Below are 27,429 nucleotides of genomic sequence, written 5' to 3' on the forward strand. Positions count from 1 at the left end.
CTCTCTCTATGTTAACTCTAAATGTTGTTCTGTTGATTTCAGATCATGGCTGCGATTTATTCTGGGATTCACCAAAAAATAAAAAGTGCAAAGACCCCATGGGGAGACAAACTGAAGTTGGCTCGATTTGCTTGGATTTCACACCAGTGTTTTCTCCCAAACAAGGAACAGGTGTGTAGTCTGTAAACCTTCTCATCTCCTTTTTAATTTGGTTTTAAAATTCCCATCCTTGTTTTCAAATCCCTGGGCCTCTGGATTACTAGTTGAGTGACATCACCACAATGCAGTGGTCTCCCCAGTTGTGAATCCTGTGATATAAGAGAGGGCCAAATGATCTTTTCTTGCTTGTTTGCTGATAAGAAAAATATTTTAACATTGTTAGGCACTTTTGAAAATAAAATCTCTCAACCGTAAGTGAGTGTAAGTGCTGCTTGGTCAATTGTTGGGTTACTGGTCATAAATATGAATTCAGACCCAGCCTTACCTTTTGGTCAGATTGAGCTGCAATCTATTAGTGGCATGATGGGGGCATAGTGGGGAGATGGTGGGGTAGTGGTAAAGTCACTGGACCAGTAATCCATAGATCCAGGCTAATGCTCTGGGGATATGGGTTCAAATCCCACTGTGGCAGCTGGTGGAAATTAAATTCAATTAATAATCTAAATTAATAAAGCTGGAATATAAAGCTAGTTCAGTAATGGTGACCATGGCAATTACCATTGATTGTTGTGAAAACCCATCCAGTTCACTAATGTCCTTCGGGGAAGGAAATTTGCCATCCTTACCTGGTCTGGCCTACATGTGACTACAACCACAGCAATGTGGTTGACTCTTAACTGCCCTCTGAAATGGCTGAGCAAATCACTCAGTTCAAGGGCAATTAGGGAGGGGCAACAAATGTTGGCCTTGCCACTGACACATCCCATAAAGGAATAAAGAAAAAAAATGTCCTTTTGTCGGCTGAGTATCTATTCAGGTCTCTTCCCCCAGAGCTAAGAAGGTAAGAAAAGGCAATAAAAGTGCCATAAAAACCTATCTTCAATTTGTTAAAAAATCTTGTATCTCAGATGCAACTTCGCCCCGTCATTTTTAATATATTCTCTGACTCATCTAAATGGAAATGACTTTGGTGCAGTGGTAGGAGTTTTTAATATTGTAATCCACTCCTTTTCTCTCCAATACAAAGGTATTAGTGGATTGGGTGAGTCACGCATTGACTGGATATTACAGCAAAAAGCTACTGTTGGAAGATGAGATTGTGGAGGGACTGTGGATCTACCTGGATGATATTCTTCATAGCGTAAAGCTGCAGAAGCTGCTCGAGAAAGGGAAGATCATCACTATTCGCGCCACGATTGCACAGGTGAAATGACTCAAAGTACCTGTATAGGTCACAGTGTATAGGTCACAGTGACAGAATCATCAGTTGTTATTAATAACCATCTCAATTTAGCCCAGCTCTTTCAGTTTAGACAGAAGTGGACTAATTGGTGACTATCATGCTAGAAAGACATACAAGAAAGAACTTATATTTGTGTAGCGCCTTCTACAACTTCAGGACATCCCAAAGTGCTTTACAGCTACCAAAGTACTTTTATAGTCACTCTTGTAATGTAGAAAATACAGCAGTCAATTTGTGCACAGTAAACTCTCACAAACAGCAATGTGATAATGACCATATAATCTGTTTTAGTGGTGTTAGTTGGGGGATAAATATTGACCAGGACACTGGGGAAAACTTCCCTGACTCTTTTCGAAATATTGCCATAGGATCATCTACATCCAGTTGACAGGGCAGATGGAGTCTCAATTTAATGTCCCATCTGAAATATGGCACCTCCAATAATGCAGCATTCTCTCAGTACTGCACTGGAGTGAAGGCCTAGATTATGTGCGGCAGTCTCTGTGGTGGGACTTGAACCCACAGCCTCCTAGCTCAATGTTAAGAGTTAACCACTGAGCCAAGGGAACAAAGATCAGTGCCTAGCCCATCACAGCATCTGGCTTAAGTAATTTTGTTTAAACATCTTAAAGCTAAAGGGGCTGAATGGCCTCCTCCTGTTGCGATGCCTCAAAGCAAGTCCTGTAGATCTGGCAGGAAAAGCAGGGTGTTTTTCTGATAATCTCCATCAGCACCTCACATTTCCTGATCATGCATGGCCTCTGCAGGACTGCAGTGGGTTCAAAAAACAAGTAACATTAGCAAAATGTTTGACTTAATGTGGCGCACATTTAACGGATACAAACACCGCCGACTGAGAAAGTACTTTTTAACTGTCATGAGACTGAACAGACTGGAAAAAAGGTGGCCATGGGGTGACCTGCTGCTGCTGAGTGTGTAGCCACTCCCACCAGGAGGTCTGCTGTCATAGTATGTCACACTCGCCTGTCTTGCGCCATCTTAACACATCCAGTGTAGCTCGTCTGTAACCACCTTGTGATATCCAACTATGCCTCGGTCGACCCCTCTTTCTGCTGCCCTCCACGTTGCCTTCTAGAAGGGATTTGTGTAGCTTTTCATCTCTGATCAAAGGGCTGAAATACTGACATTTTCTTTTCTGATGCCACTTTTTAGAGTTCTTTTTGCTCTGGCAATTTCGAGCTTGTTTTATGGACTGTGTATAGAAATTTTAGCACACGTCTTAGCACCCACATCTCAAAGGCCTCTATTCTCTTCCACAGATCTTTACTTATTGTCCAGGCTTCCAAGGCAGACAGGGAAGTGGAAAGAACATAGCATCTTATGAGTTTTTTTTCATTGTTACAAGCTTGAGTTTTCTTGTTAACACAACCTTCATCTTCACAAAATTACTTCTGGCTGCCTCAATCCTTCTAACTTAAGCATTGCATTGACTATTGTCTGTTATTGCTCTTTAAACTTATGAAGGGTTTGTGGTGGAGTCCAAAATTAGCGGCTATAACTATAAGGCAGACACTAATAAACCCAGAGAATCCAAGAGAAACATCTTTTCCCAAAGATTGGAACTTGCTACCAGAGGATGTAGTTGAGGCAAATAGCGTGGCGTGTTTAAGCTGAAGCTTGATAAACACATGAGGAAGAAGAGCAGAGGATATGTTAATTGAGTGAAATGAAGTAGGGAAGGAGAAGGCATGTGTTGAGTGTAAAAACTCTCAATGTAGACCAGTTGGGCCAAGTGTTCTGTTTCTGTGCTGTAACTTTGATGTATCCTAAACATGTTTATAAACTTGTAATTTGTGAAATACTCCCTCGGTATTTAATACGAAATGTCTAAATCTGTGTGAGAAATATTGCCAATGCCTCTTTTAAAATTTTCATTTCAGATTATAAATGACAGGATCTGGGAACATTCCGGGAAAGTGCCGCTGAATGACTGCACAGTGAGCGTAACCACGGTGCTGAGCTGCTGTCAAGGCATTCTCACCTCTCCTGCTTTGTCCATCATCTATACCAGCAAGTGGGAGCTGCTGGTGGATCTTCTCTGTAAACTTTCCATACTGCTCTGCAGCAGGTTGAAATCACAGGAAGCCTTGAGCACCACGCAGCTCTTTGATGTCCTCCTGCTGACCTTCGAACAGTACCTCGTCATTCAACGGCAGCAGCACAACCAGTCCCGGGTATTCCTGCAGGTCTGCGGCCCTCTCCTTCAGCCCTTTCTCCTCCTGAGGCACCTGCTGTCCTCTAGGTGCTGGATGAGTGAGGACGAGGCCACCGTGCGACAGCACCTCAGCAAAGAGATATGCAATCAAATCCAGGCGGCCCTTCATAGCGGCCTCTTCCACGCTGACTTCTTGAACTATTACAGGGAGGAGCTTCTGCAAAGTGACGGATTGCAGCAGCAGAAGATGGGCTTTTCTAAGGCCTTGGCAGCACCTGTCGAAATGGTGCTCTTAAGGTTAGCCGACGCTGACTTCTTCGGCCCAGACCTGCACCCCGCCATTGTGGCGGGGTCGGTCCCACTGCTTTTCAGACTGTGTCTCGAGTCCTACTGCAGGGATGAGAATCACCTGCTTGGTTTCCATATCTTCACCAGATTCTTTGACTCCCTGGGATTCCAAAAGCTGAAGGGCGACGAGGCTGGGGAATCGGCAGACTGGAATCCTGGGCTACTAGCTCTCGACCAGCTACTGAATTCGATCTTGAGCCGCAACATTTACAACATTGCAGTGGATAAAATCCGGTGTGGGGGCGTGCAGTTCACCTTCTACAGCAGAGTGGCGGAGATGTTGCTAACTTACCCCCTCCCAGCAACACCGACCTGGTTTAGGTGCCTGAAGACGTTGATCCTATTGAACCATTTGATTGTGGAGCCGAACCTAGATGACTTGGTGTCGTTGGCATGGATTGATGCCGATGTCAATGATTCGCGGGTCAAAAGAGCGCAGGAAGCACTGCTCAGCACACTGCTTGAGATTTATACCAAACTACGGCAGTTGCCGAGGTTGTTTAAGGAAGTGTTGGCTGTTGTTTCTCGTCCGGCTGCTGACGAGCTGAGGCAACCCATCCTATCCTTTGGCCTTACCAAGCAGCTTTGTGAATGTCTATTGGAAGTACCAGCCAGTCAAGTCCTGGATATCTGGGACCTAATCTTGAAGAGCCAGGAATGTTTGATGCCGGAACTAGCTGGGAACTCGGACATGGCATTGAAAGTTCTCTCAATGAGTACCCTACTGAACTCGGTTCTTTTCAACATGAAGAGTCTCGATAGCAAAACACCGGCGCCAATAGTTCTGCGCACGCAGCTTCTAATGGATAAGATGGCGCGGGTGGTGGTGATGCCACTCTTCCGCACAGCCAGGAGCCCTGATTGCCATGACTCTTCCTTATGGGCCGAGAGAGCCATGAGCTCAGGGCTGATTCTCAGCTATACCTGGGTGGAAGTTGATCACATGTTGAAGTTGAACTGTGGCAAATACATCTCGCCTGGCGGTGAAGCGGGCAAGATTGACGGGGAGGAGTGGAATCTTCATTGTCCTCTTCCTCAGGTGGGATGGGGTGACAGGAGGCTGATGGTGGAGGCCTCGGGACAGAGCAGCCACTTCCTCCAGCTGCTGGCAGTCCAGGAGATGAAAAAGATCATGCTTCAGCCTGGGGTGCGGACGGAAATGGAGGAGGCGCTGCTGAGATCGGCCGCCCTGTTCATCGTGCAGTCCGGAAAAACTGCTGTTAAAAACGCAGCAGAGGCCCAAGGATGGGATGGAGAAGCCGGCACAATAAACGATGAAACGTACGCTGTCGCACATTGGCATCTGGTCACATCAAACCTCGTCCTCCTGGTTCCCTATCTCCCTAAGGAAGAGCTCACCTATGTAGCGGATGTGGTGATGAGGAATTTGTTATTGAGGGAGACTCGGGAGGCGGGCCGAGACCCAGGAAATTCGCTTTCTATTCCAACAATGTGTGAGAGTTTGCTCAACAGCACTCTTCTTCCAGAAATGCAGCCCCTGCACCGAGCGATTTTACTTGTGCTGATGGAGAGGGTGAGGGGTCAGGTATCTGTCCCGGAGCTCAGTGTGCCCACCCATATACTAGAACAGCTGGGAGACAGGGATGATGCCAGCCAGGGCAGCGGCAACCAGCAGAGCAGCACTTCAGAGTCGCTGGTCTCTCACCCTGTGCTGCCTCAAGGGAGCTCACTTCTTGTTGCCCACAATGCACTGTCTGTAAATAGGCCCGCATTTCTTGCCCTTTCTGAGCAGCAGTTGGATCGCCTGCTGCGATCTTTGGACATTCTGTCTGCATTGAGGCTGGACAGCCTGTCATGCACCGATCACCTCCATTGCTTTCTTTTCCTAGTGTCCCTGGTGTCTACCCTCAAACCCGGCTCAGAGAAGACCAACGCCTCCAAGTGTCTGCAGGCGTTGAGCAAGTGCTACTTCCTCCTCACCATCCTGCAGACGGGCACCAAAGCGAACGTGGTCTTTAAACTGGCGCACGCCGGAGATATCCTGGTGACGGTGACAGCTCCTTTGTTTCCAGTGAGCAGCGAGTTGTCCAGCTGTGTAGGGTGTCCGGCCTGGCCAGAATTTCTTGGCAGCGTTCAGAGGTTTCTGACTAATTTCATCCAGACCATAGTTGAAAGGAAGCAAAGCATGCGCCTGAACTTGGAGCAATTTGTTGTTTTCCTCTCGAACGCCTGGTTGTCTTCCAAGGTAAAAGGCAAGTGGAAACCGGTGGCCGAGCAGCTGCTCATTGTTACCCTGTCGACATTGAGTCGGGTCATCGTGAACACTCTGCAGCGATATGAGAAGGCCAGACACACAAGCAGCACTCTGCATTCCCTTCTCGCCCAACTCACTGGGCTGTTGGCTCCCGTTCTCCACTCCCATTTCGACAGGGGCGGACGATTAGACCGAACCCTCACCGTGCCCTGTGTCGCTGCCCTTCTGGAAGCAGAGCAGTGTCTGAGAGGGAAGGAGGACGACGTGGTCAGTGAGGGAGGGAGCCAAGATGTCCAGGGGCTGCAGCACAGTGACTTGTACCAGAGGACGTGTTTTCAGGTTCTTCACCAACTCACCTCTCCCACTGATGACCTGGAATTACTCCGAATACAACTTGAATTTTTACAGGCGTTCTGCTCAGCTTCAGAGCTTTGCTCTGATTGTGACACCAAGACTGGCATCATCTCCATACTCAGCGCTGTAAAGGCCCTGCTCGCAGGTAAATAACTCGAATGTTTGCTTATTCAAAGCGAATATAAAATGATGATGCAAATATAAATGATGATGACGGCAGCAACTTGTATTTATATAGCACCTTTAACATAATACAATGACCCAAGGAGCCTCATAGGAACCCCATTGAACAAAATTTGACATCGAGCCACATAGAGATAATTAGGGCAGATGACCAAAAGCTTCGTTGAAGAGGTGGGTTTTAAGGTGTGTCTTAAGGGAAGAAAGAGAGGTGGAGAGGTTTAGCGAGGAAATTCCAGAGTTTAGGACTGTGACAACTGAAGGCACAGTCACCAATGGCGGAGTTGATGGAAATCAGGGATGCTCAAAATGCCAGAATTGGGGGAATGCTGAGAACTCGGAGGGCTGTAGTGCTGGATGTTACAGAGATAGGAAGGGGCAGGGCCATGGAGGGGTTGAAAACAAGGATAAGAATTAAAAAAACGAGGTGCTTGTTAACTGGGAGCCAGTGTAGGTCAGCGTGCACAGGGGGCGATGGGTGAACATGAGACTTGGTGCGAGTCAGCACATGGGCAGCAGAGATTTACAAATTTACAAAGAGAGACTGAGAGGCCAACCAGGAGTGTGTTGGAATAGCCATTCCCAGATGGAATGAAGGCACAGACGAAGGTTTCGGCTGCAGATGAGCTGAGGCTATTGTGGAGTTGGCCAATGTTACTGAGGTGGAAATAGGTGGTCTTAGTAATGGCGCAAGTACGCACCTCAGAGTCAAATATGGCACTAAGGTTGCAAACAGACTGTTTCAGCCTCAGACAGTTGCCAGGGAGAGGAGTGGAGTCAATAGTTAGGGAACAGAGTTCGTAGCGGGGACTGAAGACAATGGCTCCAGACTTCCCAACATTTACTTGGAGGAAATTTCACCTCACCCAGTACTGGATGTTGGATAAGCAATCTGACAGTTTAGAGACAGTGGAGAAGTCAAGAAAGATGGTGCTAAGGTAAAGACGGTGTGTGGTCAGCGGACATGTGGAAACTAATATAAGAATAGAAAGTGCCGGAAATACTCAGCAGGCCTGGCAGCATCTGCAGAGAGAGAAACAGTCTTAGCGTTTCGAGGTCGAATATGACTTCTCCAGAACTGGAAACTGTTGCTTTGTTTTCAGATGAAGTCGCCGACGGACAACATTTAGATTAGGAATAGGAAGAGGCCAAGGATAGATCTTTGGGGGCACCAGAGGTAATGGTGTGTGAGCAGGAAGAGAAGCAATTAAAGTTGGTACTCTGGCTGTGCCTGAATAGACAGGAGTGCAGTCATCCACAATAAGCTCATGGATGGCAAGTGAATGGATATCTTAGAGGGAGATGGGTAGAGAGCTGATCCACTGGCAGAGGCCATAGGGTCAGCACTGGGAGGGTTGAGCTGGACAAGTAGACGATTAGCAAGGTTAACCCCCAGCAGCTGAACTGGGTGGAAATCTCGGTGAGAGAGTAGGATGGGGCAGTTGGGGTTGGTGCTCGTAATGAGCCGGCGCCGAGTGCCGTGATGAGCCTATTAAAGGATGCCAGGAGAGGCACAAAGGGAGGTTGTAGGCTTACCTAGGAGGATGTCAAGCCTAGGAGAGTAGGATGGTCAATGAGGTGTGATGAAGGGTTTGGGTAGGGACTTGGGAAGACAGAACACATAGTAGAGAAATGAAAGATGGCAAGAGAAAGGAGAGAGGATTCTAGGAGGGGTTAAGAGAAAAGATTTTTTTAAAAAAAGAAAAAAGTTGAAATAGAAGTGACGGGCTCGGGTTTGGAGCAGCGGACCCCATGTTTAAAATGTTAAATAAATTTGAAGATTCTGTGCGTTTCTGCTCCACCAATCACAGGCAGTTTCTCTCCTGCATTTGCTATTAAAGGCTCACTATAGTGATCTTATCAGCAGCAATGGTGAGAGAGAATCAGTCGCTGATTGGAGGAGTAGTTTCCTTCAGTTTGAGGCCTGAAAAAAATGGCATGATGGCAGCGGTGAGTCTGTAGGGGAGCGAGTGCATGAGAGAGGGAGAGAGCGCATGACAGAGAGAGAGAGAGAGCGAGCGCGTGAGAGAGAGAGAGCGAGCGCGTGAGAGAGAGAGCGAGCGCGTGAGAGAGAGAGCGAGCGCGTGAGAGAGAGCGCATGAGAGAGAGCGAGCGCGTGAGAGAGAGAGCGAGCGCGTGAGAGAGCGAGCGCATGAGAGAGAGAGAGTGAGCGCGTGAGAGAGTGAGCGCATGAGAGAGTGAGCGCGTGAGAGAGAGAGTGCGCGTGACAGAGAGAGAGTGCGCGTGAGAGAGAGTGAGCTCGTGAGAGAGTGAGCGCGTGAGAGAGAGTGAGCGCATGAGAGAGAGTGAGCGCGTGAGAGAGAGAGTGAGCGTGTGAGAGAGAGAGTGAGCGTGTGAGAGAGAGAGAGAGTGAGCGTGTGAGAGAGAGAGCGAGCGCGTGAGAGAGCGAGCGCGTGAGAGAGAGCGAGCGCGTGAGAGAGAGCGAGCGCGTGAGAGAGAGCGAGCGCGTGAGAGAGAGAGAGCGCGTGTGAGAGAGAGAGAGCGAGCGCGTGTGAGAGAGAGAGCGAGCGCATGAGAGAGCGAGCATGTGAGAGAGCGAGCGAGCGCGTGAGAGCGAGCGAGCGCGCGAGAGAGAGCGAGCGCGTGAGAGAGCGAGCGCGTGAGAAAGAGAGCGAGCGCGTGAGAAAGAGCGAGCGCGTCAGAGAGAGCGAGCGCGTGAGAGAGAGCGAGCGCGTGAGAGAGAGCGAGAGCGCGTGAGAGAGAGCGAGCGCGTGAGAGCGAGCGCGTGAGAGAGAGCGAGCGCGTGAGAGAGAGCGAGCGCGTGAGAGCGAGCGCGTGAGAGAGCGAGCGCGTGAGAGAGCGAGCGCGTGAGAGAGCGAGCGCGTGAGAAAGAGAGCGAGCGCGTGAGAGAGAGCGAGCGCGTGAGAGAGAGCGAGCGCGTGAGAGAGAGCGAGCGCGTGAGAGAGAGCGAGCGCGTGAGAGAGAGAGCGAGCGCGTGAGAGAACGAGCGAGCGCGTGAGAGAGCGAGCGAGCGCGTGAGAGAGAGAGCGAGCGAGCGCGTGAGAGAGAGAGCGAGCGAGCGCGTGAGAGAGAGAGCGAGCGCGTGAGAGAGAGAGCGAGCGCGTGAGAGAGAGAGCGAGCGAGCGCGTGAGAGAGAGAGCGAGCGAGCGTGTGAGAGAGCGAGCGAGCGCGTGAGAGAGCGAGCGAGCGCGTGAGAGAGCGAGCGAGCGTGAGAGAGAGCGAGCGAGCGCGAGAGAGAGCGATCGAGCGCAAGAGAGCGAGCGAGCGTGTGAGAGAGAGCGAGCGAGCGCGTGAGAGTGAGCGCGTGAGAGAGAGCGAAAGCGTGAGAGAGCGAGCGCGTGAGAGAGAGCGAGCGCGTGAGAGAGCGAGCGCGTGAGAGAGCGAGCGCTTGAGAGAGAGCGAGCGAGCGCGTGAGAGAGCGAGCGCAAGAGAGCGAGCGCGAGAGAGCGAGCGCGAAAGAGTGAGCGCGTGAGAGAGACCGAGCGCGTGAGAGAGAGCGAGCGCGTGAGAGAGCGAGCGCATGAGAGCGAGCGCGTGAGAGAGCGAGCGCATGAGAGCGAGCGCGTGAGAGAGCGAGCACATGAGGGAGAGCGAGCGAGCGCGTGAGGGAGAGCAAGCGAGCGCGTGAGGGAGAGCGAGCGAGCGCGTGAGAGAGAGCAAGCGCGAGAGAGAGCAAGCGCGAGAGAGCGAGCGCGAGAGAGCGAGCGCGAGAGAGAGCGAGCGCGTGAGAGAGAGCGAGCAAGAGAGAGCAAGCGCGTGAGAGAGCGAGCGCGTGAGAGAGCGAGCGCGTGAGTGAGCGCGTGAGAGAGCGAGCGCGTGAGAGAGAGAGAGCGAGCGCGTGAGAGAGAGCGAGCGCGTGAGAGAGAGAGAGCGAGCGCGTGAGAGAGAGCGAGCGCGTGAGAGAGAGCGAGCGCGTGAGAGAGAGCGAGCGCGTGAGGGAGAGCGAGCGAGCGCGTCAGAAAGAGCGAGCACGAGAGAGAGTGAGCGCGTGAGAGAGCGCGAGCGCGTGAGAGCGTGTGAGAGAGCGAGCGTGTGAGAGAGCGAGCGCGTGAGAGCGAGCGCATGCGAGCGAGCGCGAGAGAGAGCGAGAGAGAGCGAGAGAGAGCGAGCGCGTGAGAGAGAGCGACGCGTGAGAGAGAGCGAGCGCGTGAGAGAGAGCGAGCGCGTGAGAGAGAGCGAGCACGTGAGAGAGCGCGTGAGTGAGAGAGCGCGTGAGTGAGAGAGCGCGTGAGTGAGAGAGCGAGCGCGTGAGAGAGCGAGCGCGTGAGAGAGCGAGCGCGTGAGAGAGCGAGCGAGCGCGTGAGAGAGCGAGCGAGCACGTGAGAGCGAGCGAGCACGTGAGAGCGAGCGCGAGAGAGCGAACGAGCGCGAGAGAGCGAGCGCATGAGGGAGTGCGAGCGCGTTAGAGAGAGCGAGCACGTGAGAGAGAGAGCGAGCGCGTGAGAGAGCGAGCGCGTTAGAGAGAGCGAGCACGTGAGAGAGAGAGCGAGCGCGTGAGAGAGCGAGCGTGTGTGAGAGAGCGAGCGAGAGAGAGCGAGCGCGTGAGAGAGAGCGAGCGCGTGAGAGAGAGCGAGCGGGTGAGAGAGCGAGCGCGTGAGAGAGCGAGCGCGTGGGAGACAGAGCGAGCGCACGTGAGAGAGAGAGCGAGCACTTGAGAGAGCGAGCGCGTGAGAGAGAGCGAGCGCGAGAGAGAGCGAGCGCGTGAGAGAGAGCGAGCGCGTGAGAGAGCGAGCGCGAGAGAGAGAGCGAGCGCGTGAGAGAGCGAGCGCGTGAGAAAGAGCGAGCGCGTGAGAGCGAGCGCGTGAGAGAGCGAGCGCGCGTGAGAGAGAGAGCGAGCGCGTGAGAGAGAGCGAGCGCGTGAGAGAGAGCGAGCGCGTGAGAGAGCGAGCGCGAGAGAGAGCGAGCGCGTGAGAGAGTGAGCGCGTGAGGGACAGAGCGAGCGCGTGAGGGAGAGAGCGAGCGCGTGAGAGAGCACGAGAGAGAGAAAGCGAGCCCGTGAGAGAGAGAGCGCGTGAGAGCGAGTGAGCGCGTGAGAGAGCGAGCACGTGAGAGAGCGCGTGAGTGAGAGAGCGAGCGCGTGAGAGAGCGAGCGTGTGAGAGAGCGAGCGCGTGAGAGAGCGAGCGAGCACGTGAGAGAGCGAGCGCGAGAGAGCGAGCGAGCGTGAGAGAGCGAGCGCATGAGAGAGTGCGAGCGTGAGAGAGAGAGCGAGCGCGTGAGAGAGCGAGCGTGTGTGAGAGAGCGAGCGCGAGAGAGCGAGCGAGAGAGAGCGAGCGCGTGAGAGAGAGCAAGCGCGTGAGAGAGCGAGCGCGTGAGAGAGCGAGCGCGTGAGGGAAAGAGAGCGAGCGCGTGAGAGAGCGAGCACGTGGGAGACAGAGCGAGCGCACGTGAGAGAGAGAGCGAGCACATGAGAGAGCGAGCGCGAGAGAGAGCGAGCGCGTGAGAGAGAGCGAGCGCGTGAGAGAGCGAGCGCGTGAGAGAGCGAGCGCGTGAGAGAGCGAGCGCGAGAGAGAGAGCGAGCGCGAGAGCGCGAGCACGTGAGAGAGCGAGCGCGTGAGAGAGAGCGAGCGCGTGAGAGAGAGCGAGCGCGTGAGAAAGAGCGAGCGCGTGAGAGCGAGCGCGTGAGAGCGAGCGCGTGAGAGAGCGAGCGCGCGTGAGAGAGCGAGCACATGAGAGAGCGAGCGCGTGAGAGAGAGCGAGCGCGTGAGAGAGAGCGAGCGCGAGAGAGCGCGAGCGCGTGAGAGAGCGAGCGCGTGAGAGAGAGTGAGCGCGTGAGGGACAGAGCGAGCGCGTGAGGGAGAGAGCGAGCGCGTGAGAGAGCACGAGAGAGAGAAAGCGAGCCCGTGAGAGAGAGAGCGCGTGAGAGCGAGTGAGCGCGTGAGAGAGCGAGCGCGTGAGAGAGAGAGAGCGAGCGCGTGAGAGAGAGCGCAAGCGCGTGAGAGAGAGCGAGCGTGTGAGAGAGAGCGAGCGCATGAGAGAGAGCGAGCGTGTGAGGGAGAGCGCGTGAGAGAGCGAGTGCGAGAGAGCGAGTGCGAGAGAGCGATCGCGTGAGAGAGAGCGATCGCGTGAGAGAGCGAGCGCGTGAGAGAGAGCGAGCGCGTGAGAGAGCGAGCGCGTGAGGGAGAGAGCGAGTGCGTGAGAGAGAGCACGAGAGAGAGAAAGCGAGCCCGTGAGAGAGAGCGCGTGAGAGAGAGCGAGCGCGTGAGAGCGAGCGAGCGCGTGAGAGAGCGAGCGAGCGCGTGAGAGAGCGAGCGAGCGCGTGAGAGAGAGCGCGAGAGAGCGCGCGAGAGAGAGAGCGAGAGAGAGCGAGCGCGTGAGAAAGAGAGCGAGCGCGTGAGAAAGAGCGAGCGCGAGAGCGAGCGAGCGCGTGAGAGCGAGCGAGCGCGTGAGAGAGCGAGCGAGCGTGTGAGAGAGAGCGCGTTAGAGAGAGCGAGCACGTGAGAGAGAGCGAGCGCGTGAGAGCGAGCGCGTGAGAGAGAGCGAGCATGTGAGAGAGCGAGCGTGAATGTGAGAGAGCGAGCGCGAGAGAGCGAGCGCGAGAGACCGAGCGAGAGAGAGCGAGTGCGTGAGAGAGTGAGCGCGTGAGGGAGCGAGCGCGTGAGAGAGCGAGCGCGTGAGAGAGAAAGAGAGTGAGCGCGTAAGAGCGAGCGCGTGAGAGAGCGAGCGCGTGGGAGACAGAGCGAGCGCGCGTGGGAGAGAGCGAGCACATGAGAGAGCGAGCGCGTGAGAGAGAGCGAGCGCGTGAGAGAGCGAGCGCGTGAGAGAGCGAGCGCGTGAGAGCGAGCGCGTGAGAGAGCGAGCGCGAGAGAGCGCGAGCACGTGAGAGAGCGAGCGCGTGAAAGAGAGCGAGCGCGTGAGAGAGCGAGCGCGTGAAAGAGAGCGAGCGCGTGAGAGAGCGAGCGCGTGAGGGAGAGAGCGAGCGCGTGAGGGAGAGAGCGAGCGCGTGAGAGAGAGAGCGAGCGCGTGAGAGAGAGAACGAGCGCGTGAGAGAGCGAGCGCGTGAGAGAGCGAGCACGAGAAAGCGAGCCCGTGAGAGAGAGCGCGTGATAGCGAGCGAGCGCGTGAGAGAGCGAGCGCGTGAGAGAGCGAGCGCGTGAGAGAGAGAGCGAGCGCGTGAGAGAGAGCGAGCACGTGAGAGAGAGCGAGCGCGTGAGAGAGCGAGCATGAGAGAGCGAGCGAGCGCGTGAGAGCGAGCGCGCGAGAGAGCGAGCGAGCGCGTGAGAGAGAGAGCGCGTGAGAGAGAGCGAGCGAGCGCGTGAGAGAGAGCGAGCGAGCGCGTGAGTGCGAGCGCGAGAGAGCGAGCGCGTGAGTGCGAGCGCGAGAGAGCGAGCGCGTGAGAGAGAGCGAGCGAGCGCGTGAGAGAGCGAGCGCGAGAGAGCGAGCGCGAGAGCGCGTGAGAGAGCGAGCGTGTGAGAGAGCGAGCGTGTGAGAGCGAGCGTGTGAGAGCGAGCGCGTGAGAGAGCGAGCGCGTGAGAGAGCGAGCACGTGAGGGAGAGTGAGCGCGCGTGAGAGAGTGAGCGAGAGAGTGAGCGCGTGAGAGAGCGAGCGCGTGAGAGAGAGAGCGAGCGAGAGAAAGAGAGGGCGAGCGAGAGAGAGAGAAGGCGAGCGAGCGAGAGAGAGGGCGAGCGAGAGAGGGCGAGCGAGAGAGAGGGCGAGCGAGCGAGGGTGAGCGAGAAAGAGAGAGGGTGAGCGAGAGAGAGAGAGTGGGCGACAGAGAGAGGGCGAGCGAGAGAGAGGGCGAGAGAGGGAGAGGGCGAGCGAGAGAGAGAGAGAGAGAGCGAGCGAGAGAGGGCGAGCGATCGAAAGAGGGCGAGCGCGCGAGAGAGAGGGAGGGCGAGCGAGAGAGACGGAGGGCGAGCGAGAGAGAGGGAGGGCGAGGGAGAGAGAGGAAGGGCGAGGGAGAGAGAGGGAGGGCGAGGGAGAGCTAGTGCGCGCGAGAGAGAGAGGGCTAGTGCGAGAGAGATAGGGTGAGAGAGAGAGAGGGCGAGCGAGAGAGGGCGAGCGAGAGAGAGGGCAAATGAGAGAGAGAGTGCGAGCGAGCGAGAGAGAGGGCAAGTGAGCGAGAGAGAGGGCGAGCGAGAAAGAGAGAGCGAGTGAGAGAGAAGACGAGCGTGATAAAGAGAGGGCGAGCAAGAGAGAGGGCGAGCGAGAGAGGGTGAGCGAGAGAGAGGGCGAGCGAGAGAGAGAGAGAGGGCAAACGAGACAGAGAGGGCGACCGAGCGAGAGAGAGAGAGGGCAAGCGAGAGAGAGGGCAAGCGAGCGAGAGAGAGAGAGAGGGCAAGCAAGAGTTGAGAGAGGGCAAGCGAGAGTTGAGAGAGGGCGAGAGAGAGGGCGAGTGAGTGAGAGAGAGGGTGAGCGAGAGAGAGTGGGCGAGCGAGAGAGTGGGCGAGCGAGAGAGTGGGCGAGCGAGAGAGTGGGCGAGCGAGAGAGTGGGCGAGCGAGAGAGAGGCCGAGCGAGAGAGAGGGCGAGCGAGCGAGAGAGGGCGATCAAGAGTTGAGAGAGGGCGAGCGAGAGAGGGCGAGCGAGCGAAAGAGAGGGCAAGCGAGAGAGAGCGAGCGAGAGAGAGGGCGAGCGAGCGAGAGAGAGCGCACGATCGAGAGAGAGGGCGAGAGAGAGGGCGAGAGAGAGAGGGCGAGCGAGAGAGAGCGAGAGAGGGAGAGAGCGAGAGAGAGGGCGAGCGAGGGAGAGAGGGGGAGAGAGCGAGAGAGAGAGCGAGCGAGAGTTGAGATAGGGTGATCGAGAGTTGAGAGAGGGCGAGCGAGCGAGAGAGGACGATCAAGAGTTGAGAGAGGGCGAGCGAGAGAGGGCGAGCGAGAGAGAGAGGGCGAGCGAGAGAGAGGGCGAGCGAGAGAGAGGGCGAGCGAGAGAGAGAGAGAGGGCGAGCGAGAGTTGAGAGAGGGCGAGAGAGAGAGGGCGAGAGAGAGAGGGCGAGAGAGAGAGAGAGAGCGCGTGAGAGAGAGCGAGCGCGTGAGAGAGAGCGAGCGCGTGAGAGAGAGCGAGCGCGTGAGAGAGAGCGAGCGCGTGAGAGAGCGCGTGAGAGAGAGCGAGTGCGAGAGAGCGATCTCGTGAGAGCGAGCGCGTGAGAGAGAGCGAGCGCGTGAGGGAGAGAGCGAGCGCGTGAGAGAGCGAGCGCGTGAGAGAGCGAGCGCGTGAGAGAGAGCACGAGAGAGAGAGCACGAGAGAGAGAGCGCGTGAGAGAGAGATAGCGCGTGAGAGAGAGAGCGAGCGCGTGAGAGAGAGAGCGAGCGCGTGAGAGAGAGAGCGAGCGCGTGAGAGAGAGAGCGAGCGCGTGAGAGAGAGAGCGAGCGCGTGAGAGAGAGAGCGAGCGCGTGAGAGAGAGAGCGAGCGCGTGAGAGAGAGAGAGCGAGCGCGTGAGAGAGAGAGCGAGCGCGTGAGAGAGAGAGCGAGCGCGTGAGAGAGAGCGAGCGCGTGAGAGAGCGAGCGAGCGCGTGAGAGAGCGAGCGAGCGCGTGAGAGAGCGAGCGAGCGCGAGCGAGCGCGTGAGAGAGCGAGCGAGCGCGAGAGAGCGAGCGAGCGTGAGAGAGAGAGCGCGTGAGAGAGTGCGAGCGTGTTAGAGAGAGAGAGTGAGCGCGTGAGAAAGAGAGCGAGCACGTGTGAGAGAGCGAGCGCGTGAGAGAGAGCGACCGTGTGAGTGTGAGAGAGTGAGCGCGAGAGAGAGAACGAGCACATGAGAGAGAGCGAGCACATGAGAGAGAGAGAGCGAGCGCGTGAGAGAGCGAGCGCGAAAGAGAGCGAGCGCGAAAGAGCGAGCGCGAGAGAGCGCGAGCGCGTGAGAGAGCGAGCGCGTGAAAGAGAGCGAGCGCGTGAGGGAGAGAGCGAGCGCGTGAGAGAGAGAGCGAGCGCGTGAGAGAGCGAGCACGAGAGAGAGAAAGCGAGCCCGTGAGAGAGAGAGCGCGTGATAGCGAGCGAGCGCGTGAGAGAGAGAGCGAGCGCGTGAGAGAGAGAGCGAGCGCGTGAGAGAGCGAGCACGTGAGAGAGAGCGAGCGCGTGAGAGTGCGAGCGCGTTAGAGAGAGCGCGTGAGAGAGAGCGAGCACAGAGAGCGAGCGCGTGAGAAAGAGCGAGCGCGTGAGAGAAAGAGCGAGCGCGTGAGAGAGAGAGCGAGCGCGAGAGAGAGAGCGAGCGTGTGAGTGTGAGAGAGCAAGCGTGAGAGAGAGCGATCGAGAGAGCAAGCGTGTGAGAGAGAGTGAGCGCGTGAGAGAGCGAGCGTGTGAGAGCGAGCGGGTGAGAGAGCAAGCATGTGAGAGAGCGAGCGCGTGAGAGAGAGCGAGCGAGCACGTGAGAGAGAGCGAGTGCGTGAGAGCGAGCGCGTGCGTGAGAGCGAGCGTGTGTGAGAGCGAGCGCGTGTGAGAGAGCGAGCACGTGAGAGAGAGAGCGAGCACGTGAGAGAGAGAGCGAGCATGTGAGAGAGCGAGCATGAGAGCGAGCGAGCGCGTGAGAGCGAGCGCGTGAGAGCGAGCGCGTGAGAGAGCGAGCGAGCGCGTGAGAGAGCGAGCGCGAGAGAGCAAGCGCGAGAGAGTGCATGAGAGAGCGAGCGCGTGAGAGAGCGAGCGTGTGAGAGAGCGAGCGCGTGAGAGCGAGCGCGTGAGAGCGAGCGCGTGAGAGCGAGCGCGAGAGCGAGCGCGAGAGAGTGCGTGAGAGAGCGAGCGCGAGAGCGAGCGTGTGAGAGAGCGAGCGCGTGAGAGAGCGAGCGCGTGAGAGAGCGAGCGCGTGAGGGAGAGCGAGCGCGTGAGAGAGCGAGCGCGTGAGAGAGCGAGCGCGTGAGAGAGAGCGAGCGAGAGAGAGAGGGCGAGAGAGAGAGAGAAGGCGAGCGAGAGAGAGGGCGAGCGAGCGAGAGGGTGAGCGAGAAAGAGACGGTGAGCGAGAGAGAGTGGGCGAGAGAGAGAGAGAGGGCGAGCGAGAGAGAGGGCGAGAGAGGGAGAGGGCGAGCGAGAGAGAGAGAGAGAGAGCGAGCGAGCGAGAGAGGGCGAGCGATCGAAAGAGGGCGAGCGCGCGAGAGAGAGGGAGGGCGAGCGAGAGAGAGGGAGGGCGAGCGAGAGAGAGGGAGGGCGAGGGAGAGAGACGAAGGGCGAGGGAGAGAGAGGGAGGGCGAGGGAGAGCTAGTGCGCGCGAGAGAGAGAGGGCTAGTGCAAGAGAGATAGGGTGAGAGAGAGAGAGGGCGAGCGAGAGATAGAGTGGGCGAGCGAGAGAGAGAGGGCGAGCGAGAGAGGGCAAGCGAGAGAGAGAGTGCGAGCGAGAGATAGAGAGGGCAAGTGAGCGAGAGAGAGGGCGAGCGAGAGAGAGAGAGCGAGTGAGAGAGAAGACGAGCGTGATAAAGAGAGGGCGAGCAAGAAAGAGAGAGCGAGCGAGAGAGGGTGAGCGAGAGAGAAGGCGAGAGAGAGGGCGAGCGAGAGAGAGAGAGAGGGCAAACGAGAGAGAGAGGGCGACCGAGCGAGAGAGAGAGAGGACAAGCGAGAGAGAGGGCAAGCGAGCGAGAGAGAGAGAGAGGGCAAGCGAGAGTTGAGAGAGGGCGAGAGAGAGGGCAAGTGAGTGAGAGAGGGTGAGCGAGAGAGAGAGAGTGGGCGAGCGAGAGAGTGGGCGAGCGAGAGAGTGGGCGAGCGAGAGAGTGGGCGAGCGAGAGAGAGGCCGAGCGAGAGAGAGGGCGAGCGAGCGAGAGAGGGCGAACGAGCGAGAGAGAGGGCGAGAGAGAGGGCGAGTGAGAGAGAGCGAGAGAGGGAGAGAGCGAGAGAGAGGGCGAGAGGGAGAGAGCGAGAGAGAGAGAGGGCGAGCGAGAGTTGAGATAGGGCGATCGAGAGTTGAGAGAGGGCGAGCGAGCGAGAGAGGGCGATCAAGAGTTGAGAGAGGGCGAGCGAGAGAGGGCGAGCGAGCGAAAGAGAGGGCGAGAGAGAGGGCGAGCGAGCGAGAGGGCGAGCGAGAGAGAGAGCGCGCGAGCGAGAGAGAGGGCGAGAGAGAGAGGGCGAGCAAGAGAGAGCGAGAGAGGGAGAGAGCGAGAGAGAGGGCGAGCGAGGGAGAGAGAGGGAGAGAGCGAGAGAGAGAGAGGGTGAGCGAGAGTTGAGATAGGGCGATCGAGAATTGAGAGAGGGCGAGCGAGCGAGAGAGGGCGATCAAGGGTTGAGAGAGGGCGAGCGAGAGAGGGCGAGCGAGAGAGGGCGAGCGAGAGAGGGCGAGCGAGAGAGGGCGAGCGAGAGAGAGAGAGGGCGAGCGAGAGAGAGAGAGGGCGAGCGAGAGTTTGAGAGAGGGCGAGAGAGAGAGAGAGAGAGCGCGTGAGAGAGAGCGCGAGCGCGTGAGAGAGAGCGAGCGCGTGAGAGAGAGAGCGAGCGCATGAGAGAGAGCGAGCGCGTGTGAGCGAGCGAGCGCGTGAGAGAGAGAGAGCGCGAGCGCGTGAGAGAGCGATCGCGTGAGAGAGCGAGCGCGAGAGAGAGCGAGCGCGTGAGGGAGAGCGAGCATGAGAGAGAGAGAGCGAGCGCATGAGAAAGAGCGAGCGCGTGAAAGAGCGAGCGCGTGAGAGAGAGAGCGAGCGCGTGAGAGAAAGAGCGAGCGCGTGAGAGAGAGAGCGAGCGCATGAGAGAGAGAGCGAGCACGTGAGAGAGAGAGAGCGAGCACGTGAGAGAGAGCGAGCACGTGAGAGAGAGAGAGCGAGCGCGTGAGAGAGAGAGCGAGCACGAAAGAGAGAGCGAGCGCGAAAGAGAGCGAGCGCGAGAGAGCGCGAGCACGTGAGAGAGCCAGCGCGTGAAAGAGAGAGCCAGCGCGTGAAAGAGAGAGCGAGCGCGTGAGAGAGAGCGAGCGCGTGAGGGAGAGAGCGAGCGCGTGAGAGAGCGAGCGCGTGAGAGAGAGAGCGAGCACGAGAGAAAGCGAGCCCGTGAGAGAGCGCGTGATAGCGAGCGAGCACGTGAGAGAGCGAGCGCGTGAGAGAGAGCGAGCGCGTGAGAGAGAGCGAGCACGTGAGAGAGAGAGCGAGCGCATGAGAGAGAGCGAGCGCGTGTGAGCGAGCGAGCGCGTGAGAGAGAGAGAGCGCGAGCGCGTGAGAGAGCGATCGCGTGAGAGAGCGAGCGCGTGAGGGAGAGAGCGAGCGCGTGAGAGCGAGCGCGTGAGAGAGAGCACGAGAGAGAGAAAACGAGCCCGTGAGAGAGAGAGAGCGCGTGAGAGAGAGCGAGCGCGTGAGAGAGAGAGCGAGCGCGTGAGAGAGCGAGCGAGCGCGTGAGAGAGCGAGCGTGTGAGAGAGAGAGCGAGCGCGTGAGAGTGCGAGCGCGTTAGAGAGAGCACGTGAGAGAGAGCGCGAGAGAGAGAGCGCGAGAGAGTGAGCGCGTGAGAAAGAGAGCGAGCGCGTGAGAGCGAGCGTGTGAGAGAGCGAGCGAGCGCGTGAGAGAGTGAGCGCGTGAGAGAGCGAGCGCGTGAGAGAGCGAGCGCGTGAGAGAGCGAGCGCGTGAGAGAGCGAGCGCGTGAGAGTGCGAGCGCGTTAGAGAGAGCGCGTGAGAGAGAGCGAGCATGAGAGAGAGAGCGAGCGCATGAGAAAGAGCGAGCGCGTGAAAGAGCGAGCGCGTGAGAGAGAGAGCGAGCGCGTGAGAGAGAGAGCGAGCGCATGAGAGAGAGAGCGAGCGCGTGAGAGAGAGCGAGCGCGTGAGAGAGAGCGAGCGTGTGAGTGTGAGAGAGAGCGAGCGCGAGAGAGCGATCGAGAGAGCAAGCGCGAGAGAGAGCGAGCGTGTGAGAGAGAGTGAGCGCGTGAGAGTGAGCGCGTGAGAGCGAGCGCGTGAGAGCGAGCGTGTGAGAGAGCGAGCGCGTGAGAGAGAGCGAGCGAGCACGTGAGAGAGCGAGTGCGAGAGCGAGCGCGTGCGTGAGAGCGAGCGCGTGAGAGCGAGCGCGTGTGAGAGAGAGAGCGAGCGCGTGTGAGAGAGAGCGAGCGCCTGAGAGAGAGCGAGCACGTGAGAGAGAGCGAGCGCGAGAGAGCGAGCATGAGAGCGAGCGAGCGCGCGAGAGCGAGCGAGCGCGTGAGAGAGAGCGCGTGAGAGAGAGCGAGCGAGCGCGTGAGAGCGAGCGCGTGAGAGCGAGCGCGTGAGAGCGAGCGCGAGAGAGCGAGCGAGCACGAGAGAGCGAGCGCGAGAGAGCGAGCGCGAGAGAGTGCGTGAGAGAGAGCGAGCGCGTGAGAGAGCGAGCGTGTGAGAGAGCGAGCGCGTGAGAGCGAGCGCGTGAGAGAGCGAGCGTGTGAGAGAGCGAGCACGTGAGGGAGAGTGAGCGCGTGAGAGAGTGAGCGAGAGTGAGCGCGTGAGAGAGCGAGCGCGTGAGAGAGAGAAGGCGAGCGAGAGAGAGGACGAGCGAGCGAGAGAGAGGGCGAGCGAGCGAGAGGGCGAGAGAGAGAGAGTGGGCGACCGAGCGAGAGAGAGAGGGCAAGCGAGAGAGAGGGCAAGCGAGCGAGAGAGAGAGAGAGAGAGGGCAAGCAAGAGTTGAGAGAGGGCAAGCGAGAGTTGAGAGAGGGCGAGAGAGAGGGCGAGTGAGAGAGAGAGGGTGAGCAAGAGAGAGAGTGGGCGAGCGAGAGAGTGGGCGAGCGAGAGAGAGGGCGAACGAGAGGGCGAGCGAGAGAGAGGGCGAGCGAGAGAGTGGGTGAGCGAGAGGGAGAGTGGGTGAGCGAGAGAGAGAGAGGGCGAGCGAGAGAGAGGGCGAGCGAGAGAGAGGGCGAGCGAGAGAGAGGGCGAGCGAGCGAGAGAGAGGGCGGGCAAGCAAGAGGGCGAGAGAGGGCGAGAGAGAGAGGGCGAGAGAGAGAGGGCGAGAGAGAGAGGGCGAGAGAGAAAGAGGGCGAGAGAGAGAGAGGGTGAGCGAGAGAGAGTGGGCGAGCGAGAGAGAGTGGGCGAGCGAGAGAGAGTGGGCGAGCGAGAGGCCGAGAGAGAGGGAGGCCGAGAGAGAGGGAGGACGAGCGAGAGAGGGCGAGAGAGAGAGGGCGAGAGAGAGGACGAGTGAGAGAGAGAGAGAGGGCGAGCGAAAGAGAGAGAGGGCGAGCGAGAGTTGAGAGAGGGCGAGCGAGAGAGAGGGCGAGCGAGAGGGCGAGAGAGAGAGAGGGCGAGCGAGAGAGGGAGAGCGAGAGTTGCGAGAGGGCGAGCGAGAGAGAGGGCGAGAGAGAGGGCGAGAGAGAGCGAGCGAGCGAGAGAGGGCGAGCGAGAGAGAGGGCCAGCGAGCGCGTGAGAGAGAGAGCGCGTGAGAGAGCGAGCAAGTGAGAGAGAAGACGAGCGTGAGAAAGAGAGGGCGAGCGAGAGAGAGAGAGAGGGCGAGAGAGAGGGCGAGAGAGAGGGCGAGCGAGAGAGCAAGAGAGGGAGAGAGCGAGAGAGAGGGCGAGCGAGAGAGAGAGGGAGAGAGCGAGAGAGAGAGGGCGAGCGAGAGTTGAGAGAGGGCGAGCGAGAGAGAGGGCGAGCGAGAGAGAGGGCGAGCGAGAGAGAGGGCGAGCGAGAGAGAGGGCGAGCGAGAGAGAGGGCGAGCGAGAGAGAGGGCGAGAGAGAGAGAGGGCGAGCGAGAGAGGGAGAGCGAGAGTTGCGAGAGGGCGAGCGAGAGAGAGAGAGGGCGAGAGAGAGAGGGCGAGCGAGAGAGAGAGAGGGCGAGAGAGAGAGAGCGAGCGAGCGAGAGAGAGGGCCAGCGAGCGCGTGAGAGAGAGAGCGAGCGCATGAGGGAGCGAGCGCGTGAGAGATAGAGCGAGCGAGTGAGAGAGAAGACGAGCGGGAGAGAGGGCGAGCGAGAGAGAGGGCGAGCGAGCGAGAGAGGGCGAGCGAGCGAGAGAGAGCGAGCGAGAGAGAGCGCGTGAGCGAGAGAGAGAGAGGGCGAGAGAGAGGGCGAGAGAGAGAGGGCGAGCGAGAGAGAGCAAGAGAGGGAGAGAGCGAGAGAGAGGGCAAGCGAGAGAGAGAGGGAGAGAGCGAGAGAGAGAGAGGGCGAGCGAGAGTCGAGATAGGGCGATCGAGAGTTGAGAGAGGGCGAGCGAGCGAGAGAGGGCGAGCGAGAGAGGGCGAGCGAGAGAGGGCGAGCGAGAGAGGGCGAGCGAGCGAAAGAGAGGGCGAGCGAGAGTTGAGAGGGCGAGCGAGAGAGGGCGAGCAAGTGAGAGAAGACGAGCTTGAGAAAGAGAGGGCGTGCGTGAGAGAGAGAGCGAGTGAGAGAGAGAGAGAGAGGGCGAGAGAGGGCGAGCGAGAGAGAGGGTGAGCGAGAGAGAGGGCGAGAGAGAGCAAGAGGGAGAGGGCGAGCGAGAGAGGGCGAGCGAGAGAGAGGGCGAGAGAGAGAGAAAGGGAGAGAGAGGGCGAGCGAGAGAGAGAGGGCGAGCGAGAGAGAGGGCGAGAGAGAGAGAGGGCGAGAGAGAGAGGGCGAGAGAGAGGGCGAGCGAGAGAGAGTAGGCGAGCGAGAGAGAGAGGGCGAGCGAGAGGCCGAGAGAGAGAGAGAGGGCGAGCGAGAGAGGGCGAGAGAGAGGACAAGCGAGAGGGCGAGAGAGAGAGGGCGAGCGAGAGAGAATGAGGGTGAGCAAGAAAGAGAGAGGTGAGCGAGAGAGAGAGAGTGGGCGAGAGAGAGAGAGAGGGTGAGCGAGAGAGAGGGCGAGAGAGGGAGAGGGCGAGAGAGGGAGAGCGAGTGAGCGAGAGAGGGCGAGCGCGTGAGAGAGAGGGAGGGCGAGGGAGAGGGAGGGCGAGGGAGAGAGAGGGAGGGCGAGGGAGAGCTAGTGCGCGCGAGAGAGAGAGGGCTAGTGCGAGAGAGATAGGGTGAGTGAGAGAGAGAGGGCGAGCGAGAGAGAGAGAGGGCAAGCGAGAGAGAGAGTGCGAGCGAGAGAGAGAGAGTGCGAGCGAGAGAGAGAGAGTGCGAGCGAGAGAGAGAGAGTGCGAGCGAGAGAGAGAGAGTGCGAGCGAGAGAGAGAGAGAGGGTGAGCGAGAGAGAGGGCGAGAGAGGGAGAGGGCGAGCGAGAGAGAGAGAGAGCGAGTGAGCGAGAGAGGGCGAGTGCGCGAGAGTGAGGGAGGGCGAGGGAGAGAGAGGGAGGGCGAGGGAGAGAGAGGGAGGGCGAGGGAGAGAGAGGGAGGGCGAGGGAGAGCTAGTGCGCGCGAGTGAGAGAGGGCTAGTGCGAGAGAGATAGGGTGAGTGAGAGAGAGAGGGCGAGCGAGAGATAGAGTGGGCGAGCGAGAGAGAGAGGGCGAGCGAGAGAGAGGGCAAGCGAGAGAGAGAGTGCGAGCGAGAGAGAGGGCAAGCGAGCGAGAGGGCGAGCGAGAGAGAGAGCGAGTGAGAGAGAAGACAAGCGTGATAAAGAGGAGGCGAGCAAGAGAGAGAGGGCGAGCGAGAGAGAGAGGGCGAGCGAGAGAGAGGGCGAGAGAGAGGGCAAACGAGAGAGAGAGGGCGACCGAGCGAGAGAAAGAGAGAGGGCAAGCGAGAGAGAGAGAGAGAGGGCAAGCAAGATTTGAGAGAGGGTAAGCGAGAGTTGAGAGAGGGCGAGAGAGAGGGCGAGTGAGTGAGAGGGTGAGCGAGAGAGAGAGTGGGTGAGCGAGAGAGTGGGCGAGCGAGAGAGTGGGCGAGCGAGCGTGGGCGAGCGAGCGAGAGAGGGCGAGCGAGCGAGAGAGGGCGAGCGAGCGAGAGAGCGCGTGAGCGAGAGAGAGAGAGGGCGAGAGAGAGGGCGAGAGAGAGAGGGCGAGCGAGAGAGAGCGAGAGAGGGAGAGAGCGAGAGAGAGGGCGAGCGAGAGAGAGAGAGGGAGAGAGCGAGAGAGAGAGAGGGCGAGCGAGAGTTGAGATAGGGCGATCGAGAGTTGAGAGAGGGCGAGCGAGCGAGAGAGGGCGATCAAGAGTTGAGAGAGGGCGAGCGAGAGAGGGCGAGCGAGAGAGGGCGAGCAAGCGAAAGAGAGGGCGAGCGAGAGAGAGAGAGGGCGAGAGAGAGAGAGGGAGAGAGAGGGCGAGCGAGAGAGAGCGAGCGAGAGAGAGAGAGGGCGAGAGAGAGAGAGGGCGAGAGAGAGGGCGAGCGAGAGAGAGTGGGCGAGCGAGAGAGAGAGGGCGAGCGAGAGGCCGAGAGAAAGAGAGGACGAGCGAGAGAGGGCGAGCGAGAGAGGGCGAGAGAGAGGACGAGCGAGAGGGCGAGAGAGAGAGAGGGCGAGCGAGAGAGAGAGAGGGTGAGCAAGAAAGAGAGAGGTGAGCGAGAGAGAGAGAGTGGGCGAGAGAGGGAGAGGGCGAGAGAGGGAGAGGGCGAGAGAGAGAGAGGGCGAGAGAGGGAGAGGGCGAGAGAGAGAGAGGGCGAGCGAGCGAGAGAGGGCGAGCGAGCGAGAGAGCGCGTGAGCGAGAGAGAGAGGGCGAGAGAGGGCGAGAGAGAGGGCGAGAGAGAGAGCGAGAGAGGGAGAGCGAGAGAGAGGGCGAGCGAGAGAGAGAGAGGGAGAGAGCGAGAGAGAGAGAGGGCGAGCGAGAGTTGAGATAGGGCGATCGAGAGTTGAGAGAGGGCGAGCGAGCGAGAGAGGGCGATCAAGAGTTGAGAGAGGGCGAGCGAGAGAGGGCGAGCGAGAGAGGGCGAGCGAGAGAGGGCGAGCGAGCGAAAGAGAGGGCGAGCGAGAGAGAGAGAGGGCGAGCGAGAGAGAGGGCGAGCGAGAGAGAGAGGGCGAGCGAGAGTTGAGAGAGGGCGAGCGAGAGTTGAGAGAGGGCGATCCAGAGTTGAGAGAGGGCGAGCGAGCGAGAGGGCAATCGAGAGTTGAGAGAGGGCGAGCGAGAGAGAGAGGACGAGCAAGAGAGAGAGAGAAGGCGAGCGAGTGAGAGAGAGAGAGAGGGCGAGCGAGAGTTGAGAGGGCGAGCGAGAGTTGAGAGAGGGCGAGCGAACGAGAGAAAGAGCGCGCGAGCGAGAGAGAGGGCGAGAGAGTGGGCGAGAGAGTGGGCGAGAGAGAGGGCGAGCGAGAGAGGGCGAGCGAGAGAGAGGGAGAGAGCGAGAGAGAGAGGGTGAGCGAGAGAGAGAGGGAGAGAGAGAGAGGGCGAGCGAGAGTTGAGATAGGGCGATCGAGAGTTGAGAGAGGGCGAGAGAGAGTGAGCGAAAGAGAGGGCGAGCGAAAGGGCGAGCGAGCGAGAGAGAGGGCGAGCGAGAGAGGGCGAGCGAGAGAGAGAGAGAGGGCAAGCGAGAGAGAGAGAGAGGGTGAGCGAGAGTTGAGATAGGGCGAGCGAGAGTTGAGATAGGGCGATCCAGAGCTGAGAGAGGGCGAGCGAGCGAGAGGGCGATCAAGAGTTGAGAGAGGGCGAGAGAGAGAGAGGGCGAGAGAGGGAGAGGGTGAGCGAGAGGGCGAGCGAGAGTTGAGATAGGGCGATCGAGAGTTGAGAGAGGGCGAGAGAGAGCGAGCGAAAGAGAGGGCGAGCGAAAGGGCGAGCGAGCGAGAGGGCGAGCGAGAGAGAGAGGGCGAGCGAGAGGGCAAGCGAGAGAGAGAGAGAGGGCGAGCAAGAGTTGAGAGAGGGCGAGCGAGAGTTGTGATAGGGCGATCCAGAGCTGAGAGAGGGCGAGCGAGCGAGAGGGCGATCAAGAGTTGAGAGAGGGCGAGCGAGAGAGAGAGAGGGCGAGAGAGGGCGAGAGAGGGCGAGAGAGAGAGACCGAGCGAGAGAGAGGGCGAGCGAGCGAGAGAGAGGGCGAGCGAGCGAGAGAGGGCGAGCGAGCGCATGAGAGCGAGCGCGTGAGAGAGTGAGCGCGTGAGAGAGAGCGAGCGCGTGAGAGAGAGCGAGCGAGTGAGAGAAGACGAGCGTGAGAAAGAGAGGGCGTGCGTGAGAGAGAGGGCGAGCGAGCGAGAGAGAGAGGGCGAGCGAGCGCATGAGAGAGCGAGCGCGTGAGAGAGAGCGAGCGCGTGAGAGCGAGCGCGTGAGAGAGAGAGCGAGCGAGTGAGAGAAGACGAGAGAGGGCGAGCGAGCGAGAGAGAGGGTGAGCGAGAGAGAGAGGACGAGAGAGAGGGCGAGTGCGAGAAAGAGAGGGCGAGCGAGAGAGAGAGGGCGAGCGAGAGGGGGCGAGCAAGTGAGAGAGAAGACGAGCGTGAGAAAGCGAGGGCGAGCGAGAGAGAGAGGGCAAGCGAGAGAGAGGGCGAGAGAGAGGGCGAGCGAGAGAGGGAGAGCGAGAGTTGCGAGAGGGCGAGCGAGAGAGAGAGAGGGCGAGAGAGAGAGAGCGAGCGAGCGAGAGAGGGCGAGCGAGAGAGAGGGCCAGCGAGCGCGTGAGAGAGAGAGCGAGCGCATGAGGGAGCGAGCGCGTGAGAGAGAGAGAGCGCGTGAGAGATAGAGCGAGCGAGTGAGAGAGAAGACGAGCGTGAGAAAGAGAGGGCGTGCGTGAGAGAGAGCGAGCGAGAGAGAGCGAGCGAGAGAGAGAGGGCGTGAGAGAGAGGGCGAGCGAGAGAGGGCGAGCGAGAGAGAGAGGGCGAGCGAGAGAGAGAGGGCGAGCGAGAGAGAGAGGGCGAGCGAGAGGGAGAGAGAGAGGGCGAGAGAGAGGGCGAGCGAGAGTTGAGAGCGCGCGAGCGAGAGAGGGCGACCGAGCGAGAGAGGGCGACCGAGCGAGAGAGAGAGATCGAGCGAGAGAGGGCGAACGAGAGTTCAGAGAGGGCGAGTGAGAGTTGAGAGAGGGCGAGTGAGAGTTGCGAGAGGGCCAGCAAGAGAGAGAGGGCGAGAGAGAGAGAGGGCGAGAGAGAGAGAGGGCGAGAGAGAGAGAGGGCGAGAGAGAGAGAGGGCGAGAGAGAGAGAGGGAGAGAGAGGGCGAGCGAGAGAGAGGGCGAGCGAGAGAGAGGGCGAGTGAGCGAGAGAGAGGGCGAGCGAGCGAGAGAGAGAGGGC

General features: G+C 59.0%; 1 protein-coding gene across 2 annotated transcripts in view; it reads left to right on the forward strand.

Moving 5' to 3' along the window:
• urb2 (URB2 ribosome biogenesis homolog) overlaps positions 1-27,429 on the forward strand; it is a 73,171-nt gene that overhangs the window by 3,297 nt on the left and 42,445 nt on the right. For both annotated transcript variants that reach the window (XM_041182733.1, XM_041182734.1), the window contains exons 2-4: positions 43-171; positions 1,187-1,363; positions 3,304-6,640. In XM_041182733.1, coding sequence (XP_041038667.1) covers positions 46-171; positions 1,187-1,363; positions 3,304-6,640 — 3,640 coding nt within the window. In that variant the 5' untranslated portion in view covers positions 43-45. The remainder of the gene's footprint in view (positions 1-42; positions 172-1,186; positions 1,364-3,303; positions 6,641-27,429) is intronic.

This window comes from Carcharodon carcharias, chromosome 2 (genome assembly GCF_017639515.1).
Source record: "Carcharodon carcharias isolate sCarCar2 chromosome 2, sCarCar2.pri, whole genome shotgun sequence".
NCBI lineage: Eukaryota > Metazoa > Chordata > Chondrichthyes > Lamniformes > Lamnidae > Carcharodon > Carcharodon carcharias.